The following is a 15460-nucleotide window of genomic DNA, read 5'->3' as shown; positions in this document are numbered from 1 at the left end:
GCTTACAACCAGAGTTAAGTGCTTCTACACCCTTGTTAATCAGCTATCATTTCCCTCTGATTTTAGGAATAAATTATGGGTAGGGTTAGGTTTAGGGGATCGTGTTAAGTCTATATTTTTGGACAATAATATTGATCCAGGATCATCAGAAGATGTTGATCCAGGAGCATGTCTTACTTGCCAAAATCATAGCCACTGGTATTAGTATCTGATCATGTCAGTCCTCTAGTGGACAAATGCTGATTTTGCTTAAAAGCTGTTCACAAGTAATGCATAACAGTTTTTAATGTACTAACATGATCACCGCTGCACTACATTTCCCACAATCCCTCGCATGCACTCCATTATATGTTATAAAGATCAAACCAAGAGTATGATAGTGGTCAGTGTGTTTGATTTTTCTCCCTTACTCCAGTGGTCAGTTTCTTTCTAAAACAGAATGACAGTGTGTTTTCAAGCAGAAACCCCATAGCCATAATGAGATTAATGTTTCTAGCATTGTAAAATATATTTTAAGGTTTATAACATCTCATTTGCTAATAAAATCCTACATTTAAAAATTTATTACTAAATAAATGTAGGCCTATAAATTTGATTGCATCATCTTCATTTTGTGTTTCTATTTTGTGTGTTTATTCTCATTCAGTGTCAGTTATCATGTATTAAGCTACTGTTGTAAGAGCACTGTCATTATAATACCAGGTAGTGGCAGTAAAACAATAAAATATATCTGCAAGCAGCAATTATGGGGCCAAGTACTCCAGCTGCAATATTAGGAGTTAAGCATGGCATGGAGCATCAGACCAAATGCAACAATGAGTAATACAAGCAATTTTAGGTTAATTTTAATTGAAATGGCTGAAAAATCATGAATTTATGAATGATTTATTGACTGACGTTTCATAGACCTTCAGTTGTTATACATTCAAATTCCATGCCATTTCTAATTTCACAGTATTTTTAGCTCCTAAATTAGCCTACTACACTTGTTATGAAGTCACAATTCTATTATGGTACAATTAACTCAGGCTGATATCATTTTTGTATGACATTAAAAATAATTTTAAAATAATTGCACATAAGGCAGATATACTGTAGGCCTACATTATGGTACGGTACACATATTAGGAGCATTCCTTATTCTGTCCCTTATTTTCTTAAATAATAAACACTTTTTTTCTACAAGTAGCCTATACAAGTATAAACAATCGTTTTTTACATAACCACAATTTTCACTTATTTTCCATTTCTGAAGTTAACTGGCAGTTGATGACATAAATATCTTTTGACTCCTCTGACAGCGGCATCTTGATAAAAACAACAACAACAGCCTGTTGGAGATATGCGTGCGAATAATAGATAAAAAACAAAGGTGGACCGGTCTATGGTATGAAATTCCAGGGCTGATCAAAGTCCCTCTCCGGCCCTGCGTCATACTGTTTGACAGACTGACAGGACCCGGAACTCGAGTCAGGATAATGGTCTTGAACCCTGCAACAATATGAAGAAAGTTTTTTTATTTGTTTCTTTCGTATTAATTTTGGACGGTAAGCTGATTTCGGTTTATTTCTTCTGTACCTTCAGTTTCATGTTGTTATATCTCGTGCATGACTATAACCAGCAGAAGAAGCGAAAAACAACCAGTCTCGAATAGTTCAAATCGTGTATTTATAACCTCAGAAAAAGTTCCAACCAAAAGCGCAAAGTCTGTGATCCAAAACAGATGCGTGAACGCGAAGGAATGTGTGCTTCCACTCTTTATGATAGGCTATTGATAAAACTGAAATATTCAAATGAAGAAGTTAAACATTTTAGGCTACTAAGAAACTTAATAACTGCGAAAAACACGGTTTGATTGAATGAGGCAGCATCATTTTGGTTGATTGGGACAAAGCTTTTGCGGTCAAAGATAGGCGAGGTCCCCATTACTTTGACAGCACGTTTACACTCTTGACAAACTGCAACCAGTAGAAATATTAAAGAATCAAGCTTCGATATTTGACAACTGTTTCGATGAAACATTGTTGCAGTAACCGTAATTTAGTACTTTATGTCAGGAGTGCAAAATAATGAATTCGTATTATGTCAAGTTAAGAATAGAAATTCACCACGCATGTCGGTTTATTTGTGTTCACATTCATTGAATAGCGTCAATAAGGGATTATAGTCCAAAATGCATAAACATGGAGAGATTTATATTTGTATTCTTGCTTAATATTGCTTCAGACATTATTATTTCTATTCATTTTGTGCTGATTTACGGAGGCAGGCAGAGTACACAGCTTCATTACTTGAGTAAAAGTACAGATACCTCTTTCAAAATTTGCACCCACATTTGAACCTGACTGCGTTTAACACACCACATGCTCAGGAACATCAAAGCAAATGGTCAGCTTACATTAATGTGTAATATCAGAAAAGAAAATTCAGCTAACAATTGTGTGTACATGTGAGTTTCTCTGTTTTTTCATCAATCAAATCAATAAACCTAAACCAGCAAAGAAGGCAATATGGCAATGTTCTGACACACCTCTGAACCTGACCGCGTTATACAGCATAGAAGAGAAAATAATAATAATTAAAGAAAATCAGCTAATCAGCTGTGTTTAGGTAAGCGTACAAAGAAGGAAAAATTTTATTCAGCTCAATTGAGTGACAGTATTAAGCCCCTTCCTCTCACATTGACATACAGGCAAAGGCAGAAGAAAATACATTCTGCTGAATAACACCATTCTCACACACAATCTGTGTGTGTGTGTGTGTGTGTGTGTGTGTGTGTACTGTACTTCAATTCAATCAAATGTCATGAAGTCTTTGGCAGAAAGCTAAAGGTGATTGCTGATAGGCTGTCCCAATCAGAGGCGCCTGCACTATCCAATCACTTTTGACAGGGTTTCCGAGATTTTTCTTTTTTCCTTTTCCTCCATCCACAGAGAGGCATTTCTGTGAATACGCACAAATTCTTTATCGGATAGGTGTTTTGGAAGAGTGAAACCAATGTTTTTTTTAAACAAGTGGATAAATTTGAAAACGCCGCCTTTGCGTTTTTGTTTGGACAGCGAATCCATCGTTTCTGAAATGATGACGTCATCAGCCCACGTCTCGCCCCTAATCAGACACCGCTACGTCATGTAACAGCAACAAAAACATGAACAAACACTGAACGATTGTCTTTTTATTAACTAACATTAACACAGATTAATAAATGTATTGTTCCATGTTCGTTTGTGTAGCCTACCACGCACAAGGTTTATGAGCAGAGTCCATGTGTTCTTCTCCATTTTAAGTGCATCTCTGTGACAGAATTACAGCGCCACATGCTGGTCTGGCATGTATACTACATCGTTTTGTGGTTGTAGTATACATCTTGAGACAAGAGAAAATAAAAGATCGGATTTGGGTAAACTCCGTCTCCGTGTGGACGGGGCAGAAGAAGTAACGGGTACTTGTGGTTATGGATAGAAATGTAGCGGAGTAAAGAGTACAATATTTGCCTCTCAAATGTTCTTGAGTAAAGTCATGAGTACTCTCCAAAAATGATACTCAAGTAAAGTACAGATCCCTCAAAATTGTACTTAAGTACTGTACTCAAGTACATGTATTCCGTTACTGTCCGGCTCTGGTTATTTGTGTTTACACAAAGCGGCAATACAACCTCCCGCTCTCTCTCATATGAGCCAACAATCTACTAAGGACGTTACTAAACTGCAAATCACTGCCTGCTAGAGGCAGTCTCCAAAAGGGACTCCCCATGTTAAAATGCCAAACTTTACAGCAGAAGAAAAAAAAAAAGCAGCCTGGTACAAAAATTATTTTGGTCTATGTAGCTGATTTGTACAACAGCATTTTAATGCCACATTGAAAAAAAAAAATCAAAGATTACGAGATTAAAGTCTTAATATTTTTAGAATAAAGTCGAAATATTACGTGAATAATGTCAAAATGTTTCAAGATTAATGTCGAAATGTTTTGAGAATAAAGTCGTAATAGGCCTACTACAAGAATAAAGTTGAAATATGAGAATAAAGTCAAAGTGTTTCAAGAATAAAGTCGAAACATTTCGAGAATAAAATACTATGAAAATAAAGTTGAAATTACGAGAATAAAGTAGAAATATTACAAGAATAAAGTCAATGAAGTCAATATTTTGAGAATAAAGTCGAAATGTATAGAGAATAAAGTCAAAATATTACGATAAATCTTCACATATTTGGAATTTTCACAAAGAAAACGGTTTAATTTAATGAATTGTTTAACATGAATACAGCGATCTGATCATTAAAGAGCTTGAAAAACATTATTGTAAGACACATAATTTGTTTTGCTTTAAAATAGGTCTATCAAAGGCACGGATCTTATTGCTATTGGGTGACTGGCGCACTACAAGTAATGCAATGGAATATATGAAATATTAATTCCAAGCATGGAACATGGCATGATTTCTGCTAATAATCCCACATAGTACGTATATCTGTAGTGTATTAAATAAAAGAGCTACAGTGCCCCCGAAGGAATGTCGATCGGGTGTGTGAGCTGATGTTAAGATAAAAAGTTGTTCCTGGTCAGTCTGTTAATAAATATCATATTTGTGATGTTAAGCTGTTTCCGTGAGTCCTTAAAACAGACTCTTTTTCATCCCAGTAACATGCTGGGGCCGCTCGGAAGCTACAATATTCAAATAAATCTCAGTGGCCTGCAACCTCTCCCGGTGCTCTCAATCCCGGACATTTACATGCTCAATAAAGGCTATACTCTCAAAATAATATAACTTTAATCTCAACATTATTCTCTTAGTATTGCGACTTTATTTTTTAATAATATTTCGACTTAATTCTCGTAATATTTCACCTGTATTCTCGCAATATTTCAACTTTATTCTCAAAGTATTTGACTTTATTCTCAAAGTATTTCAACTTTATTCTTGAAGTATTTCTACTTTTTATTCTCGCAATTTTTCAACTTTATTCTCGTAATATTTTGACTTTAATCTTGAAGTACTTAAACTTTATTCTCAAAGTATTTTGACTTTATTCTCGTAATATTTAGACTTTATTCTCGAAGTATTTCGACTTTATTCTCGCAATATTTTGACATTAATCTTGAAGTATTTAAACTTTATTCTCGAAGTATTTGACTTTATTCTCAAAGTATTTTGACTTTATTTTACTTTTCTCACGTATTTCGACTTTATTCTCAAAGTATTTCGACTTTATTCTCGTAATATTTAGACTTTATTCTCAAAGTATTTCGACTTTATTCTCGCAATATTTCGACTTTAATATTGAAGTATTTAAACTTTATTCTCGAAGTATTTTACTTTATTCTCAAAGTATTTTGACTTTATTTTACTTTTCTCAAAGTATTTCGACTTTATTCTCAAAGTATTTCAACTTTATTCTTGAAGTATTTCTACTTTTTATTCTCGCAATTTTTCAACTTTATTCTCGTAATATTTTGACTTTAATCTTGAAGTACTTAAACTTTATTCTCAAAGTATTTGACTTTATTCTCAAAGTATTTTGACTTTATTCTCGTAATATTTAGACTTTATTCTCGAAGTATTTTGACTTTATTCTCGCAATATTTTGACTTTAATCTTGAAGTATTTAAACTTTATTCTCGAAGTATTTGACTTTATTCTCAAAGTATTTTGACTTTATTTTACTTTTCTCAAAGTATTTCGACTTTATTTTCAAAGTATTTCGACTTTATTCTCGTAATATTTAGACTTTATTCTCAAAGTACACTGTAAAAAAGTTTGCCGTTAAATAACAGTAATTTTCTGGCAGCAGGGGTGCCAGTAAAGTACTGTTAATTTACAGCTCTTAACCATTAATTTACCGCTCTTATTTTTTAACAGTATTTTACCGTAAATTCTGCCATGGAAATTAACTCCACTCCCACTGCTTCAAACAGTTCGAGTTTTTAAAACTAGCATTCCTACGATGTTAGTACTATGAACTTATTTCATTTGAGTCCACTGAGAAGGAATATTTCTTAATATAACGATGGAAACACTTAATGTGCAGTAATAAAGTAACTAAATACATGACTTTTATTTAAATCACTGCAGCTCATTGTCAGCTGTATTACACATGTATGTGCTGAAGTACTTAACACAGAGATCATCACTGTATCAGCGACTCCACATTTACTGTGTTCATATAAAGCAGCAGAAGATCAGAATTTGTGGCTCATCATTGACTGAAGCACAGGCTCTACTCTCCAGCACAATAGTGAACAACCAAACTACATTAAACTAAACGATCTCTCTTGTGCAAACACACATTAATACAGTCAAGTTCAGTATTTACTCTCATTATCAGTGTATGACTCTGCCTAATTTTTTTTCTATGGATGTTCACAAATATTTTAGTTAAATTAACTTTTTTTTTTTATTTGGTAAATCTGACGTTTACATTTTACAGTATATTACTGTTTTTCCTTGACTTAACGGCAACAAACTGTAGAAAAACACTTTTTTTGCTGGCAAACATTTATTTACGGCAAGAAACAGTAGAAAAACAGTCATTTACTGGCAGCAGGGGTGCCAGTAAATAACTGTTTTTCTACAGTTTGTTTCCTGTAAATTAATTACAGTTTATTACTGTTAAATTATGTTTCATGCTGTTTTTTCTTCATCTTAAATCTTTAACCCTTTAAACCCCACAAGAAAATCCTCAGTTTTAAATTAACACTTATAATGTGTGCACACTACAGAGTGTTAGAGTAACACCGAATCAGTGAAGTTAATGAGATAATTCGGTGATTAATTGATGATTGAGCATAAGTGATAAACACCTGCAGAATCACTGAAGCAAAGAGAAACACAAGAACTACAAATTACTTCAACCACAGCCTTAGATGAAATCAACTGAATAAAAGAATACATCAAATCTCTCAAGATCTGACCAGATTCACATTACTAACCAGACTGACTTTATTTCTGTCAGATGTCTACAGAAGAACTTATGGAGAGTTAAATAGGTTTAGGTGTTTTTTTCACTACCATGATGGAGATCAGTGTTTACTTTAGTTGGGCTCTTGAACGTGACTTTTCAACAATTAAGGTTTTTTTTTTTTTACATGCTGTAACAATGCGCCTTTGGAACCTGTTATAGCAAAACAAAAGTACACAGAAGAAAAAAAATCTGATATTGTTGTTTATAGATTGACAAGAACAAATACTATTATTTCTGATCTAATCCCATGTCTCTTCTCTTATTGATACTACAGCATGAGAAGGAACACTACTGAGCCATTAGTTATGAAAGACTGTTAAGATAATTTCACTCATAATAAAAAAAAAACCTTTGCTGAAATTTAGACAGAAACATCAAGAATCAGCGTATGAATCACAACAATGGTGACAATCCACAAAATAAATGAACAGATCAGTTATGAACATCACAACACATGCTACTAAAACTTAAAACAAATGCAAAATTATAAGCACATAAGAATTTAAGAAAATAAGTGAACAATTCAGGGGCATAATTTATTCATGCCGCAATGCATGCTGGGAATCATGGATGAGTTTTATCCTGTGCTGGTACCCAGCATGCATTGCATCATGAACCTTTTGATTGTCACCATTGTTGAGATTCATATGCTGATTGTTGATGTCTCTCTTTGAGTGTTGTGGGGACTGCTGCCCGATATACTTTTTAACTAAAACTAGTCGTTAAATCCATAAATACTGGTTATCACACTACTTTTCAATCTTACAAAATTTAAGTGTCATTCACTCAAATATTTCAACACCAAATTAATATTTGATTATTATAGCAACACTTTAAGTCAGTCTAGTAGATCATGCCTGTTAGAAACAACCATAATCACTTGACTATCAAAATTAATACTGCTGTAACAGATGCATCATAAAGATATAAATATAGCAATGAAACAAAAGTTGAAGTACAAAAGTCAAGGGTCAGGAGCCCAACTAAAGCAAACACTGATCTCCACAATGGTGATGGTAAACGAAACTAAGATTATCATCTACACCTCTGTAATTCTCAATAAGATCTTTTGATCTCTGATCTCTGATCTGATAGATATAAAGTCAGTCCGGTTAGTAATGAGTGAAGTTGATAAAGCTGTTTGTTGATTGTTTAAATCTTCAGTTGATTTCATCTAAAGCTGTGGCTGAAGTCAGTTGTATTTCTTGTGTTTGTCTTGTTTCTTTTTTCTTCAGTGATTCTACTCATTAACAGCAGCTGTTGATCATTGTCTGAATTCACTCATTAGTTTTCATTCTCTCTGTTAGGTGGACTATATTAGTAAACTCATGTAGGGAATAGTGAATGAGGGAGTAGGGTGTGATTTGAAACACAGCCGCTGAGTGTCGACTTTGAACGTTGTTAATTTACGATATATAGCAGCAGGCTACCTTCTCGAAAACGATGAATATTACCCAGAATGCACTGTTTTACTGAAAAACAGTATGTTACTGTCGAAATTTGGCCGTTTTTTTACAGCGATTTTTAACAGTGTATTTAGACTTTATTCTCGCAATATTTCGACTTTAATATTGAAGTATTTAAACTTTATTCTCGAAGTATTTGACTTTATTCTCAAAGTATTTTGACTTTATTTTACTTTTCTCAAAGTATTTCGACTTTATTCTCAAAGTATTTCGACTTTATTCTCGTAATATTTAGACTTTATTCTTGTAATATTATGACTTTATTCTCGTAATATTTTGACTTTATTCTTGTTATATTATGACTTTATTCTTGTAATATTATGACTTTATTCTCATAATATTTCGCCTTTATTCTCGCAATATTTTAACTTTATTCTCGAAGTATTTCGACTTTATCACAATATTTCGACTTTATTCTCGTAGTATTTAGACTTTATTCTCGTAGTATTTAGACTTTTTTCTCAATGTATTTTGACTTCATTCTCGTAATATTTCGACTTTATTCTCCTAATATTTGGACTTTATTATCAAAGTATTTCAACTTTATTATCATATTATTACGACTTTAATCTCGTTATCTTAGGTTTTTTTTTTTCAACGTAGCACTAAAACGGCGTCATAGATTTGGCCCTTCATGACAACATTGAGGGGGGTGAATTTATATATTTTTACAACTCATCCATTTAACTGTTCATCTTTTCAACTTAAGTTAGTCTGTAATGTTGCTGTTTGAGCATAAAATATTTGCAAAGTTACAAAGCCCTTTTCAAAAGGAGAGATTTTATTTAACAGAAATCACTTTTCAAAAACTACAACAAACAACTTGTTTGGACTACAACGCCTATCTTCCTGGATTTGTGATATTTCAAATATCAGCGAAAGGGATGAGACTTTGGTTGAGCTGCTATTGTAAGAGGCATGACATTTCCTGACTAGGCGCCGAGTGGAGCCAATCACAACACAGACTGGCCCAGCTAACCAATCACAACACATTTTGGATTTCAGAAGGTGGGCCTTTATTTGATACAGGACATTTTCTCCATTTTCTGCCTACTGTGAGCTTCAAAAACACTGTTCAGGAACTTACGGGTGATGTCACGGACACTACGTCTATGTTTTTAAGTCTATAGTTTACACTCTTCCATTCGCGCACTGTGACTCAGACAAAAGTATCTCAGAAAAAAGCCGATTTGTTGGTAAAAATGTCAAATCATATCGTGCATCTCATCCTGCCCTGTGATGATGTGTTTCCTGTGTTACCTGGAGCCTCGGGAGGCCATGGCACAGTGTGTGTGTGTGTTCACTGCTCTGTGTGCGCACTTCGGATGGGTTAAATGCAGAGCACAAATTCAGAGTATGGGTCACCATACTTGGCTAAATGTCACGTCACTTTCACTTTTTTTCACTTTTTTTGGCTGTATGTCACTTTCACTTTTTAACAGCATCAAAAGGGTTTCCCCCTCGAGGGAGCTGGTGAGAACAAGTGGCATGAACGCCCTCGTGAAGTTGATGGGGTCTGTGCTCGCTTGAGCCAGTGTAATGAACATTACCCATTCTTCCATTTAAGTGTGGCAGAACAAGCGGGAAAATACAAAACGAAATACTTCATTAAAAAAGAGGTGCCGCTTAAGTTACTTGGTTTGCTGTTCTGTCACGAGACACTCAGGAAGGAGTGAGGAGACGCAGGGGAATTCAAGATATAGCATTTAATCATTAACAGGCATACATAGGAACTAAAGGACATTTAACAGCTGCAGAGGAAATGAGCACAGGGAGTACTATTTAAACACATGACACAATGGCACACAACTGGGAACAGGTACAGGAAACATGACCATATAAGGAGAACTGGAACAAACATGTGACAATTATTCTGTATTATTTTGTGGGCTGTATTAACAGTTGGTATCATCCTAAATTATTTATTAAAGTAATAATGTAGTGTACTGATTTACTATATATATATATAATAAGCTGTTTCGGTTTCTATTGCAGGTGTGTTTGGGGACATTGAAAAAGTGTCAGTGAAGGAGGGAGATTCTCTCACTCTACACACTGATATCACTGAAATACAGAGGATATTTTTATTGATGTGGATGTACGGATCTCAAAACACTATCATTGCTAAAATCGATGGTAAAACTCAGACAGTCTCATTATACGATGTTGAAGATGGGAGGTTTGAAGACAGACTGCAGCTGGACAATAAGACCGGATCTCTGGTCATCAGTGACATCAGAACCAAACACTCTGGAGAATATCATCTAAAGATCATCAGCAACGAGACTTTCCTCAAGACATTCAGTGTTACTGTCCACGGTGAGTAGCTCAGATATTTGAACACTATTTTTTATGTTTCTTTTCCTTACTCCTCTCTCCCGTTTGTTTTCCAGATGTGATTTTTGCCGGGTTAGAAAACAAGAAAGAAGGAGATTCTGTTACTCTACACGCTGGTGTTACTGATTCACAGAAACACGATCTAATACAATGGACATTTGGACCTACAAATCCAGACAGTCTTATAGCTGAAATGAACATTAAGATTCATGAGATCACACTGAATTCGGATGATATATTCAGAGGGAGACTACATCTGGAAAACCAGACGGGATCTCTCACCATCAGAGACATCAGAACCTCAGACGCTGGAGTTTATCAACTACAGATCTCCAACAGTAAAGAAACACTCTACAAGAGATTCAATGTTTTTGTTGGTACGTAGTTCACATTAAAAGAGTGTTTTCCTCATACTGGAATCCTACATGTTTTTTACTTACTCTAATGAGCGTCTCTCTTCAGCCGTTCCAGAACCGGGTCTGTCCATTGGTTATATCTGGCCCATTTGTGTCCCGCTGTTTGTGGTTGCACCTCTGTGTGTGATTTGTCTGCTCAGATACTGTAAACATAAAGGTAAGTGTTATCAACAGCTAATATAGCAATAGAGAGGCATATAAAGGTCTTAGGGCCATATTTACTAAACCTAGCAAGAAGCTCTGATGGGAGTGGAAAGTTTTGTGGCTGATCAACAATACGCACATTAAAAAACACATGCGCAGCTAGATAATTTCTATAATTGCTAACACAATCTTCCTAGGGCAGTGCAAACGTGGCTTGGTATTCCAAATAAATGAACATGACTGCAGTTTTTCCTCCTGCAGCACTACAGCAAAGAGCAAAATAGGCTGTAAATGAACTTGTTAGCATTCCAGTATGTTTAGTTAAATTTTACAGAAAAGTTAACCCTTTCATCTTTGCTCATTCATGTACAAGCTTTTTCATGTTCTTCTAAATGTTTGTTAAAACATTTTACATCTTCTCCATTCACTTGATGTTGAGACAGAAAAGAAAACGATGTCAGTGACGGAGGGAAATCCCGTCTCGCTGAAAACAGGTGCAACTAAAATTCAGACAGACGATGAAGTGCTCTGGATGTTTGGACCTCAAGAAATAGTCATCGCTCAAATCAACAAAAATGGCAGTAACATCTCATACCCCGATGATGATGAGCGATTCAGAGACAAGCTACAGCTGGACCATCAGACTGGAGATCTGACCATCAGCGACATCAGGATCCCAATCTCTGGAGATTATCAGATGAAGATCACCGGCAGCAGACTGACTAAAATTAAGAGACTGACTAAATTGAAGAGATTGGCTAAAATTGAAAGATTCAAAGTTATTGTACGAGGTGATGTTTTTTTTTTTATATATTTCAAATATCCTTTATTATAATATCCTTCATACTACAAATATTACTTTTTCTTTTAAGCTTTTTAGTAGATGTTAAATTGTTAATCTGCCGATTTACATGTAAACATATTCATGTTTCTCTTACATGAAGAGGACACACAAAAAATCACGGAGGGAGAACCTGTCCATCTGCAGACCGGTGTCACTGAACTTCAGGAAGATGAAGAGATACAGTGGACGTTTGAAGATGCCATCATAGCCACAGTTAATAGAAAGAGCAGTGACAACAGTGTCTACAATGTTAACGATGAGAAATTCAAAGGCAGACTGGGGCTGGATGAACAAACTGGAGATCTCACAATCTTGAACACTAAAAGCACTGACTCTGGAGTTTATGAACTGCAGATCAAGAGCAGAAATAAAGTCTCCTACAAGAAATTCAACGTTCTGGTTTGCTGTAAGTAACTCAAAATAATATATTTTAAAACAATAACCAATAAGCTGGAAGATTAACTTAAAGGTACCAATATAAAAATATGAGAAACAAGCAAATATTTTACATTTGGCTATATCAAAATTCAGTATGTGAGTGTAGAGAGTAGAAGAGAAGCAAACACATATAAAAGGCTGACATTAGGCAGAATGTATATATGTTAATTAGTATATGACCTCATTTATTGACATTTAGCAACTTTTCGAGCAGGCTTTAGCTACTTTCCACTGAAAGCTGGCAACAGTGAGAACAAGTGGGAGAAATATTAGTTTGCATTTATACTCCAAGATTTAATGCACAGATCTATTTTGATTTTTGACTCACAGTCACTGCTTTTTCAAACTCAATCCCAGTTTGCACTGCTTGTCTAGCAGCATAATGAAACTTCAATCTGCAAATTATCCAAAGAGTGCTTATTTTATTATTACTTAAGCTGTCATTCAATCGCTTCAGGTTAAGATCACTGAGTGCCAAAAAACAAAAACAATTATAATCAGTATTCAATACACTGTATCACTCAGCTGCACATTAACAGTCCTATGTTGTTCTGTGACTTTGTGCAGTGAATATGCTGAAACATACAGTGGGAGATTCTGTCACTCTACAAACTGATGTTCCTGAGCTGAGGAATGATGACACGATACTCTGGAAGTTTAGTGATGAAGACATTTTAATCGCCAAACTCAACCGAGCCACCAATCAGACCTTATTTAATGAAGGTCCTGATGGTCGATTCAGAGACCGACTGGAGTTAAACCAGAGAACTGGAGATCTGACCATCAGGAACATCAGCAGAGCTCATTCAGACGTTTATACACTTCAAATCACCAGCGGCAAAAAGAGCACATGCAAGAGATTCATGGTTATTGCTCATGGTGAGTTATGTGATGCCGTAACAATTAAATGTTCAGCTAATATGTTTTGATGAATGTTAACAATTATAATGGTTTTGGGTGAGGAAGTGAATTAATGAAAATTAGCTTTTTCACTGTAACTGTAGCAGTCAGATTGTTATACCGTACATGTTTTTAACTTTTATGTGGTGCTGGGACAAAATAAAGAGAAGACTGTGTCTGGGTTGGAGGGAGATTCTGTCACGCTGAACGCTGATATTGAAATACAAGAAGACGACCTTGTGCTGTGGATGTTTGGACCTGCAGACTGCCCACTTGCTAAAGGGGAAACAAAGGAAAAGATCTCCACTTATGATGATGCTGACAGGAGATTCAGAGGCAAACTGAGTCTGAATTATGAGTCTGGATCTCTGACCATTACAAACACCAGAACTGAACACACTGGAGCTTATAAACTACAGGTCATCTGCCGCCAAGAAACCAAATACAAGATATTCAGACTTACCATCCGTGGTGAGTAACATGTTGATCGAAGTTATGTGGCCTCTGTGTACAATTGATTTGATCTTAAAGGGTCAGTTCACCCAACAATCTAAATTATGTCATTAATGACTCACCCTCATGTCGTTCCAAACCCGTGAGACCTCCGTTCATCTTCAGAACACAGTTTAAGATATTTTAGATTTAGTCCTAGAGTCCGTAAATTGAAACTGTATGAACGGTATACTGTCCATGTCCAGAAAGGTAAGAAAAACATCATTAAAGTAGTCCATGTGACATCAGAGGGTCAGTTAGAATTTTTTGAAGCATCGAAGATACATTTTGGTCCAAAAATAGCAAAAACTATACCTTTATTTAGCATTGTCTTCTCTTAAACTGTGTTCAGAAGATGAACGGAGGTCTCACGGGTTTGGAACGACATGAGGTTGAGTTATTAATGACATAATTTTGATTATTGGGTGAACTAACCCTTTAAGAGTTTGCAAAGTTAACAGAATAAACACTATAGTATGAATATAATCTAGACATACGCCATATGGTCAGTATCACCAGCTTTGGTTGTGTTGCTTCACTGCCACTCATAACTCCTCTCCGGTTTCAAACACTATCATCTGTGTTGCTTATCTGTTCATGCTAGCATTTAATGTAGCTGTAACCTTCTGTGATTTCTTTGTTTTCTTGCAGAGAGTGAAAGAAACACACACTTTGGGCCTGAGCAGGAAGGGATCCCCCTGGTACAGAAATGAAACTCGCGAAAGAAATAGTAGCTGAGAATAACTGTGAACGGTTTTATAGAGTATTGCACATTTTGTAAGATGGTACATACACATAAGTGTTATATACAAGTATATCACACAAATATACTACATATGTGCAGTGTTGGGGGTAACGAGTTACAAAGTAATTGATTACAGTATCGATATTACTTTTTTGGGTAACGAAATAAAGTAACGCATTACACTAATAATACTGGTAACTACACTACTTTACTAGACTATAGGAACGCGCTTTCCTGCGTTACACATGCCGTGTTTGCCTGTGTGTAAAGTTCTGGGCTGGGTTTCCCGACAACGATTGATCTTAGCGCTTAGAGGCGCCATAGTGTACATGATTACGTCATCGCATTTTGACAACATTGATTTGTCAGAAGAAACCAATGCTTTCGTTCCTCTGAGCCAAACAGAAATGATTATTGATGCTTAGTCCCACCCCCTTGCCCAGATTTGTTCAAACTCTCCCATATTAAACCAATAAGTAGTCTTTTGAACTACTAGGCTACTTAACATAACCTACTGCTTTGGAAAATGAACGAAAACAAAGTGAAAGTAAAGTCTGTCGTGAGTGCATGAATACAAACACACAATAACACATTTGCATGAGAAAACTCTCCGAATAAGCACAAAAAACACTCGATAGAGTACTTTGACATAAAACAAATAAAAAACAAGGATGAAACAGTGGTACATATCTGATAAAGCACTGGAATTTATTTCT

General features: G+C 35.3%; 1 protein-coding gene across 1 annotated transcript in view; it reads left to right on the top strand.

The window, feature by feature from the left end:
- Positions 1–14932, top strand: part of LOC127988467 (uncharacterized) — a 29396-nt gene extending 14464 nt beyond the window's left edge. Inside the window, exons 2-8 of the mRNA XM_052591227.1 lie at positions 10822–11142; positions 11228–11338; positions 11769–12116; positions 12270–12575; positions 13175–13486; positions 13673–13978; positions 14651–14932. Coding sequence (XP_052447187.1) covers positions 10822–11142; positions 11228–11338; positions 11769–12116; positions 12270–12575; positions 13175–13486; positions 13673–13978; positions 14651–14712 — 1766 coding nt within the window. The 3' untranslated portion in view covers positions 14713–14932. The remainder of the gene's footprint in view (positions 1–10821; positions 11143–11227; positions 11339–11768; positions 12117–12269; positions 12576–13174; positions 13487–13672; positions 13979–14650) is intronic.
- Positions 14933–15460: the final 528 nt, after the last annotated feature.

The sequence above is a fragment of the Carassius gibelio genome, chromosome B22 (assembly GCF_023724105.1).
Source record: "Carassius gibelio isolate Cgi1373 ecotype wild population from Czech Republic chromosome B22, carGib1.2-hapl.c, whole genome shotgun sequence".
In the NCBI taxonomy this organism is placed as follows: Eukaryota; Metazoa; Chordata; class Actinopteri; order Cypriniformes; family Cyprinidae; genus Carassius; species Carassius gibelio.
Note: the sequence above shows the minus strand (reverse complement) of the source record. Positions and strands in the feature narration are given on the sequence as shown.